Source organism: Xiphophorus hellerii, chromosome 1 (assembly GCF_003331165.1).
Source record: "Xiphophorus hellerii strain 12219 chromosome 1, Xiphophorus_hellerii-4.1, whole genome shotgun sequence".
Classification (NCBI taxonomy): Eukaryota; Metazoa; Chordata; class Actinopteri; order Cyprinodontiformes; family Poeciliidae; genus Xiphophorus; species Xiphophorus hellerii.
The window spans coordinates 15,826,347-15,841,453 of record NC_045672.1 but is presented as its reverse complement, the minus strand read 5'-3'; the positions used below and the strand labels follow the sequence as shown (position 1 = coordinate 15,841,453).

The 15,107-nt window shown below is 37.8% G+C and overlaps 1 protein-coding gene across 2 annotated transcripts in view; it reads right to left on the bottom strand.

Moving 5' to 3' along the window:
- znf385a (zinc finger protein 385A) overlaps positions 1-15,107 on the bottom strand; it is a 73,573-nt gene that overhangs the window by 17,872 nt on the left and 40,594 nt on the right. Inside the window, exons 1-2 of one of the 2 annotated variants that reach the window (XM_032574337.1) lie at positions 11,731-12,195; positions 7,471-7,581 (exon numbers count right to left, since the gene is read on the bottom strand). In XM_032574337.1, coding sequence (XP_032430228.1) covers positions 7,471-7,581; positions 11,731-11,862 — 243 coding nt within the window. In that variant the 5' untranslated portion in view covers positions 11,863-12,195. Of the gene's footprint in view, positions 1-7,470; positions 7,582-11,730; positions 12,196-15,107 lie in introns of those variants that run through there. The other variant, XM_032574328.1, reaches the window with a different exon arrangement.

The following is a 15,107-nucleotide window of genomic DNA, read 5'->3' as shown; positions in this document are numbered from 1 at the left end:
AGATAAGATAAAATGATGCAAGGATACTTTGATTGTATATAAGGACAGATAGAGTTTATCAACCCAAAGTTTCGATTGGTTATGAATTTTTAATATTAACATAAAACAGCATAGTTTTATTGAGGTAAAAAGAGATTGTCAACCTCACAATGTTGTTTTTCTAGAAGAGAATAAGAACAACATTTGAATACTATGTCATTTAGAGTTCACTAGAGTAACAACAAGTGGTGTAAGATCTCTCATTGTTAGAGGAAGAGGTGTAGTAGAAAGCTCAAGGACGCTGATCTGTTTCTAATCAGGTTTAACACCTGAAACCAGTTTTGATAGAAGTGTTTTGGTAATTTGAAAAAATAATGTGCACCTGCAGTGCCTCCACAATGATTGAAAAAAGCAGCTGTATTTTTTTCTTTTGTTTTGAATTTTTTCAATGTGGAAAGAAAACATTTTAGGAAATTATCTTGTCATATTATTTCTACAATATTCCATTGCTTGCAACTGATTTGAATAGCTTTGTAGAGGCAGAAGAATGGATTAAGGTAGACTCTGATACTTGCTGGAGAGAGCTGAAGTTTTATATTTGTTCGCATTTCAAAAGTTAAAAAGTTATAGTTGCTGCTATTTCTGTGGGGATTACATCAGACACAGCACCAAGTTCAGTGTTTCTGTCACTGCTGTGCAGAAACGCTCAAAGGCATGACACATTAGCACCTCTCTGAGCCCATCAGTAACAAACAGAACTTTGAAATAGAAAGGTGTCTGTTGGCAGACAGAGATTTGTGGACATACTGCGTAAAGATTGCTGCAATAATTTACAGATGTTCTAGCACACATGTTGAGCAGCCCTGATGTAGTAAAGCAGACCTGATATTTCAAAGATGAAAGGATCAGGATCAGTGTGCTGTGCAGACAGACAGGTCCAGAGAAAGCATGACTCAAAGTGTGATGAGAGGATCTGTGCTGCTTATGATGAAACAGCTAATCATGCTGCAGTTGGTTTCCTAAAACACAGGCCCGTGAGTTCACAGCTAAAGCGTTTGTTGAATGTAAGATTTGGACGGATTGAGAGAGGACTGATGATAATTTCAACAGGAAAAGATGTGTGTCAGTCAGGTCTGAGCTAGAGCTCTGATGTCAGAGCTGAAGACTGCTGAAAAGGAAAAAAAAGTACAATTGAATAAGTGACAAAAACAACAGATTCAGAGAGAGGCTATGAAGTTGGAATGCAAACTCAATAACAGCGAGGTTTAGTTTTACCAGTATGGGAGCAGAATTCCCCGCCGGCAGCAACTACACAGGAGAGTTTGTGTTTCATACAGTTGTTGAAAGGATGGAAAGAAGGAACACTTCATTAAAGAACTCAGTATACAGTATGAAATGTAAACATGTCAAGTGTACATTTTATTTAATTTGTTCTGGACTTTTTCTTTGGCAAGAATACCACTGAGTAATGTCCAACAGCAGACGTGGTGGCAGATGTTTTTATTAAACCTGCCACATATTTTAAGACATATTTGGAATGCAAACAACGAAGGAGTTGTTGTAGCAGATGAGATTGTATGGAGTAGTACTTACACAGAGAAAGAGAACATGCTGGCCAGGGAAAATATGCTTCATCTGTGGCTCTTTAAGTGGTATCGTTATTGTTAGGTTTTTTTTTTACCTTCTAGATGCACTTTATGAACCAAGTCAATAAATAAGAGATTTTTTTTTTAACTGTAAGAGCTACTTACTTTTTCAGATTGGACGACTTGTTTAGTGAATGAAAGAAAGTAAGATAATAATTTAACTACCTTTTGAATGATTTTGTTTTGCTGTAATGTGGAGGTAGCTACCACATGTATGTATATGGTGGAGTTTTTGCTGTAATTACTCCCAGCAGAGGACCTGCCTAGATGCACTTTGATTTGAGATTATAACAAATTTGGAACCCTCAGCAGCTACTTTAAATTTTGGGGGATTAAATTTTATCGGATTTCACTTTACAGATGATTTGAATCGCTATGTTTTAGAATCATACACCGCCTCTTGATCATGCCCCATGATTCTTAAATTACTATTTTTTTATTTCTGGTATACATTTACACAAGACTTAGGATTGAAATCATGTATATTTTTACCACCCTTCCAGTAGTATATTTGTGAGATCAGACATTGATGTTGGATGAGAAGACCTGGTTTACTGTTCATGCTCTAATCTCAAAAGTTGTATGTGCTTAAGATCTGGGCTGAATTCATTCAATGAATGACTCAATATGTTTGTCAAAACAGTGTAAATCTTTCCACATTCACTGTCTATTATGCTCAAACGTGAAATTGGTTTTAGTGACAAAACGATGGAGGAAAACAAAATAAATATAATTGAAATATCATCGTCACAATATTAAACAATAATATTGCAATGTAATTTTATCCTGATATCCTGCAGCCGTAAATCCTGGCTTGAACAAAATGGCACACAGATCATTTCCAGAAGCTAGTAAAGATGATCTCTTGATGACAGACTACGTAGCAGCTAATGTGTTTGTTCAGAGAGTCAATTGTCAGGAGATTACACAGACATTAAGACCGTCTGTCTCTAGCCACAGTGTTACTATATAGAGGTATGTGAGTCAGGAACAACATGCTGGGTGGGATGCAGTTTATGTGCAGAGCTGTCACCTAAAGTCTAAATATACAACATGGTGACAGTAAAACAAAACAGAAATCACCTCAAAACGCACACAAACTACAACACATAGTCTAATAATGCACAAGTCAAATGTGTGTAAACCTATTTGCTGTGTATCAATTCGTACTTATCTTATTCAGTGAAAAGCACAAACAGGCTCCTCGCTATATATATATATATATATATTTGGTGCTCATGCCGGTTCTGCATTTGACTCCCCAAGTACGTTAAGTGAACTGATTCGCCATTAAGGAAGCTGGTCTGACCAGTTAATTTTCCCTGAGAGCCCAACAATGTCTGTATTGATTCAGGAGGCTGGATTACTTATAGTTGCCAGTGAGGGATTTGATCTCGATGAGCAGCTGACAGCTGCGATGAGCGCTGAAATGCTTAGACTGACACTTAGGACATCAAGCTGATAACAGGCTCAAGTGTGGAGATAGCCTGGCTTGGTAAAAGCAGGCAGGGGGTGATGAGTAATGTTACCAAGTCTGGTTGTTTATGTTAGCTTCATGTGTTACAGCATCTCAGACGGGAGCTGTCAGGTTGAACTGTAAAGGGATAGGCCACAAGTTCTGTTAAAATTTTATAACCAGTTAATTAAAAATTCATGTTTTGGAGCAGTTTTGCAGCAAATGGTGAGAAAATACTGACTGCTGTTTCTAAAACGAAAGGTTCAGCAAAGGATCAGCTTTAAAGGTGTGCTTGCTCATTCGAACAGAGTTATGGTTTTTTTTTTAATTATCTACATTTTTTCTCAATTGATTTGAACAAGGTGCATGTCACATTACAGGTGGGAAAAGATACAAACACCTGCAATCTTAACAGGTGAAATAACTGCTTTTTATGTTTTGACAAAATCTCCTCCAAAATCCTAAAATTGCCCTTCTGAACCTCTGCAGCAGTTTTTGGAGCAACACATGCTTCCTGTAAATTCAGATTTTAACTACTCCCTGTCAAAATGAACATGCTGAAGCACTTTGGCAAAGCCTGCAGCTTAAGGTGGAAAAAGTTATGGAGCCTGCAAAGTGATGACTCAGAGAAAAAAGGGAATATAAGGAGATAGGGAAGTTTACAAATGCCATCTTATCCTCTACTATCAGCATCTTATCGGCTGCAAGAGATCTAAGTGTCATATAATGCAGAAACAGTGTAAAACTTCACCTCCACTCTTGCATAGAACTTTACTAAAACAGACATCAAATAACAGAAAAAAGTATCCCGGATAAGTGAATGCTGCTGTTCATTATAATAAAGTCTAAACAACAGGATTATCTGGAGATGTTGAAGTGTGGCTACTGAGCTTGGCACAAGACAAAGACGGGGAAAATGATTGGAAACATTGAACAAATGAGAAAAGAAGAGACGCAGTGAGGAGACAAGGACAAATATAAGGGATGTACATCAGCCTGTTTCTGCTGCAGCAACTGTGACGTCAGCCAATGCAGCTCCTCAGAGACTGTGATGTCACTATTGCAGCATGCCACCAAGGTTATTCTGCATTACCCAGCATTTAGCACCTCACACCACCAAACAGCGCTCACACAACAGGGAACAAACCCCCCACTCTCCCCTCCCATCTCCTTCTCCTGTCCTTCTCTTCTACTCTCTCTCTACCAGTTTCCCAAGATGCAAAGCTGCTGCTGGAGCTAGACGCTAATCCATGCCCTTGACGAATGCATCTTATAATAAGTAGTGGCAGGCAATTTTAGGGTTTTCCACACTGTAAATAATGCAGTGTGGAGAGAGGGAGGAAAATAGAAAGACGGGGCGAAGGTTGCTCAAACAGGAAGCGAAAAACAGGAAGAGTGGAGAGAAAAGCTAATGCCAGGTGGGAGTGAGGGAGTCAGGGGTCGTGTCGAGGGAAAGCTGACAAAAATTTGTTCTATAATTGAAAGTCAGGTTTGCTGTAACACTTGGCTCTTTTCAGGAGCAAAACATTTTGGGCAGAGAGCTGATTTTTTTCAATAAGGTTTGTTCTTCTCCAGCTTAGAGAGAAAACAAACAACGCATCACAGTAACAAAGTATTACTTTGCAGATGTACCGCAGTTTGTCCTCTTACTCTTGATCACGGTTGAAATGATCATGTGAGGGAGGAGTCAGTGTATTCCTGCACAACATGCTCTTAAAAATGAGCCAGACTGACACCTAGAATTGACAAAAACTCAAAAATACTCAACATTTTTGTTTTTGTCTACAGAAAGTTTGAATCCTAATGATGATTGTTCCATATTAAAGTTAGTTCATCTCTAAATCTAGTGGACTGTTCATCATTTGAAGTCAGTTTAAAAGATTAGAAACATAATTATTTTCATCAGATTGTTGAGATTCAAGATGGCACAAATGGTCCTCCCACAATAGCTAATAACTTTGAAGAAACCGCTAACATTCTTTATATAATTAAATATCACAGTTTTTTTGTTAAAGTTAGTTTTTAAATTATGACTTTCTGGATAAAATTTCACAGTCATAACAAAACCACTTTCACGTTCTATGCATGTGGTCCACAGAAGTCCCAGCTGGTCTTTGCCTTCAGAAAAGAGAATGGACAATGAACACAAGTTAAGATGATCTGAAGCGTCTACTCTTGTTTTTATCTCACATTATGTTCTACAGTGAAGTTCACTTGTATTCTGTATAGCTACAGAAACCCCCCTAGGCTATGTGTTGAGAACCCTGCTATGTTTCCAGACATTACATAAGTGAAAATTGAGTGGGAGTGGGTCATAAAGTGAACCAGTTTAGATAGGATTGATTGTAAAGAGCCAATCAAATATCATATAGGAATCAATCACATTACATTGTAGTTTCTTGTAAAGATCTCTCAACCATCATGACATGAGTACTTAAAAATAAAATTATTTAAGACATGAACAGAAGGGAGCATGATTTCCATCGTTTCTCATGCAAGTTTTTGCTGCCTGATTAATAAGTTGCTTTATACCAACTTTAAAGCAGTCATACATGTGAGTTTTGAAGCTGCATTAATGTCTCTTCTTTACAGATTTGTATCTATAGCAACATCTACCATAACTTCTAAACTAAAGGGCCCCAGTGCGTGATCTCCAGCAGTGGGTCTCAAAGTATTTCTTGTGTAAACATGTCTGACTGCTTCCTGTTGCCTATGAGGAAACAAGAGAAGTCTACAAAGAGAAGATTACAGCCCTGCTGCTGCCCAACCACACTGAAACCATGATTGTAGATGTGCAGTGTATATATAGCAGCGGTCCACTCCTAAATGTTATGTACTGTGCACGGCTGGACAGTGGGGCCTCAATTCTCCCCCACAGAATCAGTAGAATCACACCTAAATTATACAGTGTGAACATATTTTGCACTGACGTTGTCATGTTTCCATCCTCATTATCCACATGACAAAATAAATAAATAAAATAAAATAGCAGATGGTTTAGCATCACTATTCATAACACACCTCCAGTTTTGGCTTCATTCATCAGTTGGCAGTCATATATGCAGGTTGGTGATGGGGGTGTGAGGTTTATAATGTTTATCTGAAGTGTCCCCAACATATTTTCCTGCTGTTTATGCTGTCGTGCTTTAAGCCACAGTGATTGGTGCTTCTGCTAACTCCATGCCGTCTTGAAATAAATTCCAGCGAGGTCAAATGAGCCAAAACATTGACCAGAGAAATGCACAACATCCTCTGCTTCACTATCTGCTATGTGGGACAGCATAATGAGACAGAGAGCTGTCCAGCATAACCCAATGGGAGACATGTGGAGAAAACAATACAATACATTATAGTGCAAACGTAAAAGGTGCAAATTCTTTCGCAACGCAATATGAGATGTGTTGCAGTGTGTCATAACTGATTTTCCAAACATTAAGCTTCATTTAGTAGGCTGTAGAACCATAACAGTAACTGAAATTAATCAAGTTATCCGTCATTTGGATGGTCTCATTCCTAAATACTGTTTATTATTATTTAACAATTTAATGTTCTGTTAAGTGAGGTAAGTGCCTGGCTTGATTCAGACTTGATTCACTAAAGAATTTCACAAATATTTAAAAATAGCAAGTTTCTTTCTACAGGTAAGCCCATTATTATTCATACCATTATTTCGGTTGCAGATTTAGATTTAAAATGAATATTTAAGATTGCTAACATCCTCCTTCTGATTGGAAGTAATATTAAAGTTTTGCAGCAGTTTTCCCAGAATACTGACCTGAATCTAATAATCTGTAGAGTGAGCTAAATATTAGGGTGAAGGCAAGGAAGTATGAAACACTTGTAGGTTATCACCAAAGATGTAAAACTTATAGTGGAAACATGTAAAAAAAAAAAAAAAAAAAAAAAAAAAAAAAAAAAAAGGGTTTCATTAATGTAACACAGTGAAGATTGTTCCATTGCTTATGAAATAGTGCAAAAATATTTACTGACATACAATTTTTGAATAAGATTGTAATAACTCCTGACAGATGCCTATCTCATTACTTATTACAGACAGATATCTTTGTTGAAAAAAAGTCCTTTTACATCTAAATGTGCCAAAGGTAAGAAAAAATGAAGGCTTAATTCTATATTGTATGTTTTATTTACCTAATTAAGCAAACCAGATAAGGACCATGAATTTTCATAATAATTTGTAAAAGTGTACACCCTCCTTAATCTTACTATTTGTAAAATGCATTTACATTTTATCACAACCGTATATGTCACATGGGATGTATGCCATGTGACATATACGGTTATGGCATGGGATGTATGCCATGCCATATGATGGCATGGGATGTTCTTGTGAACATCATAGATGTTCCTCATAGAGGTAGGTTCCTCTACCTCTGAGTTGAAGCGGATCTGACAGACGTTGCAGGAGATGACCGGCCGCTTGGTCTTGACCAGAGGCACTCCGAAGGTGTGGTTTATCACAGCCTTCTGCACGGGGTCCATCTGGGACAGGAGAAGACAAAAACAAGGGGGGGAAAAAAATGTCAGCTGTAATCAAATCTTCCAGGTTTGAACTCCTAAAGTTCAAGAGCCATAAGTCAATAGGTCAGCCTTCCATCATCATGTGAAAGATGAATGTGACCTGTGACCTCTGCCTCTAATGGTTGAAGTAGGTATGGAGAGGAAAAGTCAGAACTTGTCATGTCAAAAGACCGAGGGGTAATGGTGTAGAAGTAGAAGAAATTACTATGTCATATAGTAATTCAGCTGAATGGAATGTTTTAGTAGCACTTGATGTAATCTGAATATCTATCTATATATATAAAGAAAACTTAGTGGAAAAAGTAAAACACAGATGTGAGAAAAAGGTTTTCTACTTTTACCTACTGCTTTTCGTACATTTTATTTGACTATTTTCATTTGTCTTCAAAAAGCAATCAATTATTAATGCCTTTCATAATTAACCGATTCTACTCTTAAACCTTTTCACATTTTCTCTCAACACAAATATCCACATATTTAATTAGAATTTGATGCGACAGACCAACACGAAGCTGAATTGTAGTTGCCTTTTTTTTTCCAGTGGCTTTTTCTTTCCGCTCCTTCAAAACAACCCATTAAGTGCACAAAAAACAGCTGTTAAGAGTTTTCGCAGTTGTCGGATTTAAAACTTCTCCATCAGTTTAATATCAGACCTGTCTCCTGTGCTCCTTGGTCATCACGATGCTGTTACTTTAATGTTGTCTGACACTCTGATGCCTTCACAGAAGCAGCTGCAGTGAGACCAAATTATGCAAAGGTCTATTTTCTCATTAAGTTTGAAGGGCGGATGGATGCCCATGATTTCATTTGGGCATTTTAGAGTAAAATGGGGTGAATACAAATGCTTCACTTTTCAGATTTTATTATTATTATTTTTTTCATAAATAAGTGATGCACTTATTTTAGTGGCTAAACCTCTAGAAGCTGAAAAATATAAACAGTTTTCAAGGTATGAGCACTTTTGATAGGCAATACGACCGCTGGCAAAGATTATAACACGCGCAGACACACGCCTGTTTACAACATCTTTTCTGTGTTTTCATCCAGCCCGTTGCTACAACCCAAACACATGCATCATGACCCACATTCAGTAACACATTGTCCCTGCAGTAATTATTTCAGCTGGGATGCCAGTCATCTGTTTGGTGCTAAGAGCGTTGTATAAATTTAACTAACTAGCTTAGCAGCACCTTCAACGTGTCAGCGTTTAAGCTGTCCTAAATAAATCTGTCCCCGACACTAAAGACCCTGCCTCCATTGATCTAAAAGGGGATCCATTCCAATTGTTTATCTGCGTTTGAAGCTGAATTTATCCAGCAATCATTGTTAGCATTAGTCTGGATTTCCAACTCAGACAACTGTCTGGAGCAAGCCCGCAGCTAAAGCGAGTAACATTATGAAAATAAGTGTCTGGGTTTATGAAAGCGAGAAAAATAAACTGCACTTTGTGGTGTGAAGAACTGAACTGCTTTGATGTTTGGTGTTTTAATGAGTATTAGGTCAAAAGATAATGAATGCTCCATCAGTGTTTCAAGTCTGACGAAAATCAGCTGTGTTGGAGATGCTGATAAATACCAAATAACTCGGCTTGTCATTTAATTGGACTGCTTTAAAAAAACAAAAAAAAACAACAACTTACATTTCACTCTTATCTTATATACAAATGACTCAACAATTGTGGGAGTCACATTGAGTGAAATCAGTGAAATCAATTTTCTAAAGAGTTAAACTGAAACAAGACTTTCCTTGGACCTTCTCACTTCCAACTCCTTAAAATGAATAGTTATGAGAATAGGGTAGGAACAGGCCAACAAATGCTCCTTCTGGAGGAGAGAATGAGTGATAGAGAGGGGGAGGAAGATTAATCGGAACAGATTGAAAAAATAAACCGAAGAAAAACTGGGAATAAGTCCAGACAGACAAAGATACAAAGAGAGAGAAAGAGGCCTGGTCCGGACATCCTCACATCACGCATTCTTATCTCATTTGGCTTTCTCAGGCGAGTTCCATGACTCCCTCTTGTTCTCTCCACAGAAACGGACTAAAGCAAGCTCTGCTCTATACGGGCCATAAATTCAGATACTGGTACTCCCTTGTTCTAGTGCTCAGGGTTCCAAAACCTTTTTCACCTTTTTTTTCTTTTAATCACATTAAAATCACAAACATCTATGTATTTTGTCAAGATTTGTATGCACAGCCAACACGTAGCACTGCACAATTGTCAAGTAAAAAACAACAACATAATTCGCAAACTTTTTCACATGTACGTCTGAAAGTGTTTTGTATTTAGCCTCCATTTGAAAAGAAGAGTGTAGACAATGACATCTTTGTCTATTTTCAGCTCAATCTCAATATGGATTAAAAGAGAGCACTTATGAACAGACATTTTCAAATTCCATATTTTATATTTGTGTCTGAACTTTGACTGGGCCACTTAGACACCTGAACATTTTTTAACTAAACCATTCCATTGTAGTGTTGGCTGTTTAGGCTTGTTGTCCTTCAGGATGGAGAACCCCCGCCTCAGTCTCAGCTCCTTCACAGCCTCCAAGAGGTTCTTGCCTGTAGCTTTGAATTGTTCAACTGATCTCAGCTCTGAGTAGCTCGTTTCCTTTTTTAAGCAACAGCATCACCACATCATGATGTGGCCGCTTGACCATGTAGGTGATTGAAGGTGATGTTTGTTTTGCACACACTTTGCTTTCATCTAATCAGAGCAGCTTCTTCTACATTTCTATTGTGTCTTCTACATGATTTATGGCAAACTGGAGGCAGGACTTCTGATGGGCTAAAGCTTGTCATGTTGACAGCTTCTCCTACCTGAGCTGCGAATATCTGCAGCTCCTCCAGAGCCACCATGGGCCTCTTGGGTGCTACTCTCATAAATGGCATCCTTGCCTGACCTGACAGTTTAGTTGCAGTCATGTCATAGCTTTGGAGGTTTGGAGTTATGTCATCATCTTTCTGTTTGAAATTATGGATCAAATAGTGACATAATTTTCCATATTTTAAAGATTTTCATGACTTTCTTCCCGACCTGTCAGTTGTGTTTCTTGTGCCTTCACAATTCTTCTTGTTCTCTAATGTTTTCTAACAAACCTCTGATGATTCCACACCTCTGATGAATTTACACAGATGACTTTACACACAGTTGGCTTGTAGGATTGTAAAGCAAACAAAACAACACCAATTCCTTCCACTTCACACAAATACCAGAGTCGATATGTAGAGAAAACTGTCAACTGTGTGAGCAACCCTTGAAGAAATAGCATCGCCCTACACAATGCACTTGTAAGCTTCACACCGAAATCAGTCTGAACTCTGCAACCTGGAAGTCATGAGCTGACCCATTATTTTCGTGCCTGAGCAGAGTTGAACATGAGGCTGAGCAGGCGCGGTCCCTGTCTCACATGAATCATAGGGTTTCTCCCTGGCTCGCTCAGGCCGGCTCTCTGGGTGTGGGTCACCTCCGATCCATCAACTCTATTCAGCTGTTAAAAACACAGCTGCCAACACGCCTGTTTGGAAGGCGGCTTGCGTCTTTTCTCACCCAAAGAGCCCTCCAAAAAGCATGCTCTCATGAAATAGGAGCAGAACACAATGATGACACTGCGGAGGGATTTTCCAAAACCCCACTTGCACACAATTATGAGAAATTGTGGAAGTAGTATTTCTGGAATCTGATGGAAGTTAATAAATTGCACATGTTTTTGCCCAGTTCATGAAAGCTCAGCCAGATGTGGGTAAGCCACAAAACCGCCAGTTTTAAGACATCAACAACCCCACACGACTCAAACAGCTTTAGCAACAATTAATCATCTTCTAGTTCGGCACAAAAACATAAAACTCATAGACCTTTTACACTTTGAATTTTACTGTCATCTTCTCTAACTTCCTCGCACATTTGATCAACTCACTAAGACAAAAACAAAAACAAAGGAATTAGCTTTCTTCAGTGAAGAATGTACTATTTACTATCACAAGACCCATTCTGCCAGCAAGGGAAGCATGCAGCTTTTGAAGCATGGGCTCTCACACACTTTGCATTGATCCAAAACATCCGAGCACAGTTGGGTGAAAGTTTGAAAGAAAAAGATATTTGGTACTCACCCTCTTCTCCTCTGTGTCTTTGGAGGTTTGAAGCTGCATTATTCCTCCTGTGTTTGTACTGCTCTCTGAGGTGAGTGCTTGAGTCTCAGCATGTGTGAGACAGAGAGTGTGTGGTGCACCTTCTTCACTCATTCACTCTGCCGGTAGTGTGTCAACGCCCGGCGCCGACAAACTCTCAGAAAACAAGACTTAATGCCTAGTGATGCATTCCCAGCTCTGACCTTTCCTGTTTTTTGTTGTTGTTTTTTTTTTTACAACATTTCTGCTTCCCTTCAAGGTGCTGCACCAGAAATCCTTCTCTTCAACACATGTCCTATCAAGTGCCTGAATCTGTTGTTCAGCCTCCTCCTCCTGTACAACTCAACTACTTCTCTCAGAGACACGCTTCAGTGTATTTTCTTCTGCTTCCCAGTTTTCTCCTCCCCTTCTGTCTCTGCATCTCCCACTCGCTCTCCTTCCCTTCATGCATTCTTCATCCAGCCAAATGCTAGGATTAAGTTTCTAACTGTCCCTTTGCCTCAGTCCTCCCCCCTCCACCTTGGGTTCACATCACAGATGTCATCTTTTTTTTTTTTCCTGATCCCCTAATTCTAGCTGTTGCGTAATGAAAAAAGTGTGTGTTACTTGCCATTTAAAACATGTCCATGAATCTCCTAGTTTTTGTTCACATTATCAGTATTTCGAAAACAATCTTCATAAAATAAAATTTTCTTTTTCGCTCTGGTTTGGCTATTTACATGTGAGAGCTCAGGAAAACTCATGGAAATCTACCGAGGCAAACTCAAGCATTTCTGGCACTCAGAGGGATTCAAATTTCAGGGTGTTTCACATTTAAACTCAGACATTTTGCTTGTTAGCTTGAAAAAACACAATCCCAAGTAGGAAACGCTGACTTCACAACAAACAGAGCAATAAGTGTTAATCTTGTTTTCGTCAACTTTTGTGTAATCAAGAACCTTCGCAATTCAGGGGCCTCACTTTGATTTAGTAAGAGGCTGACAGATGAGGTACACTAAAAATGTAGTTTTATTATCTATATTATCTTTAGTGGAGCTTGAAATTTAGATGCTGTTGAGAAAAAGGTAATGAAGACAAACTGTGTCTAACCAGGTTGTAGACGTTCATGGCTTGAAGTACCTATTTAATCAAATTTAGGTGATTCGGTCAAATGTTAGAAATCATTTTGCAACTGTAAAAATATATTTAAAAAATTTAATAAATGCTTAAGTACATATAATCAATAAAGCTTCTGGGAGATATACTATAGATACAATGCATAATCTTCAAATAATATCAAAATCTGCAATATGCATACATTTAAGATTAGTATTTCCTGGACCAGTTGTCTCATGATCATCTAAACTTTGGTTTTGCAGTAATTTTGTAGTTTTGTTTTGGACTAAATGTTTTTATGTGTGTTTTTTGTGAGTTTTAGCCTGAACATAGCTTTAAAAGAGCCTAGTTGTTGTTTTATTTTGGTAATTTAATTTCTTTTATTTGTTGTGCTCCATACCAGTTTTTCCTGTGAAACGAGTTAATGAGTTTGTTCTCCCTTTTTGTTTCGTAATCCTGTGCTCGGGTTTGGTCATGATCTTTTTAATTATTATTACTCATTCAGTACTAGCTGAAGCAGCTTAGATTCCTTTTATTTCATATCATCAATAGTGTCTGTTAAAACACACTTTCAGGTTCTGTTTGTTTTTTGTTCAGTTATATATAAAAAGGGCACAAACGTAACAGAAATGTACAAACAGAAAAAAAAAAAAATACATTTAAAAAAATAAAAGAGGTTTTGCAAGCAAATACTTTAACCTTTGGAAAATTTTAATAAAGATTATAAATTTTAGCCATTAGCTAGAAAACACTGCAAAAATGAGCTTGTACCACATATGGGTGGAGAGATGATATAAAGGAAGAGTCTTTTGATTGCTCATTCTGAAAGCTAAGATGTTAAATGAAAATATTCAAGACTCACACTGTCACACATCACACAGTGTGAATATTGTGTGACTGTGAGATTCACAGAGCTGGGAAAGCATCACTAGGTATTAAGCCACTGAGAAGTCCTTTGGAAGAATGAATAAAGTGATTTCCAGGAGATTTTTCTTCCTCAGTCAAATCTCTGTGATTATTTTGTCTTAAAACTCAAGTATTTTATCGCTCTGCTTTAGGAGCCCAACATGAGTGGAGGGTTTTCAGACCCAAAGTGAAATAGTGCGTGTCTACATCAGGACAACCTAGAGCTGCAATAAAAGTCAGCCTCATCACTGTCTACAGGCACATTGAGTGAGACAAGCAGCTAGAGGACAAATCCCATTAGAGGACAATTAAGGCTGTATTCGGCTTTAAGAAATGCCATTTCTCTGCTCAGCTATGAGGCTATAATAATAATATGAGGCAGTGTGGAGTGGAGTCCCATTATAGCTGTACAAACTCAGCACAGATCAAATATTTTAAAAAAAGACTGACAGAAGTACCAGCTATTAGATGAACGGGGAACAATTCGCTTTGCTAAAGTGCAACCTCTTCATTAAAAATATCTTTGTATCTAAAATTGTACATATGCTGCTGCAGAGGAGCATTTAGAAGTTGTTTAAGAATCCTGCAGATATCTCCTATACTAATCTTGCTGTAGAAATGTACTCATCTACAGAATACAGAAATACAAAACGTCTTGGAATGCCAAGGGCTACGACTTCCTCCGCAGCAAAACATCAGTAGTTTTCTTTTTTTGTCGAATTTCTTCTCACAAAACACCTGGTAAATGCAAAAGTACTGCAAGATCAGCTTCAGGCAATTAACTGTGTTCTGCTAAACATTCAAACCAAACATGTTTAAGTCATACTCTGTAGTAATGTACTGTAATTTTGGAAACATCTCTACAAGCCACTAGAGATAGTAGAGTACACAAAAATTGTGCTCAAGAATAGAACAACTTCAACATATTTTTACTCATGTAAAAATACTTTGCATAAGTGCTCCACAAGGACTTATTAATCAAAACAAATTTCATTAATATAAAAACTATGTACTAATATTTACAGTATTGTATACAGTCTAAGAATAGGACAGGGTACTTCTGAGGATAATATATAAGTATTTACTATTTTTCCAAATGTCTCAGAAGACTCAGCAGACACAAAATAATATTAGAACAACAAAGCTTGTGTGTTTACAAGAAGGCCCACTTTAACATTAACTTCAAGTGTCTCTGCATCTCATGGTATTGTGGTTAAATAAATAAGTATCGCTCAAGTAAGAGTAGCGATACTTTGTGTTACTCAAGTCAAAGTAAAAAGCTTGGTACTGTAAAACTACTCTGAAAGTACATTTTTCCAAACAGTTATTCAAGTAAATGTAACTGAGTAATGTAACTA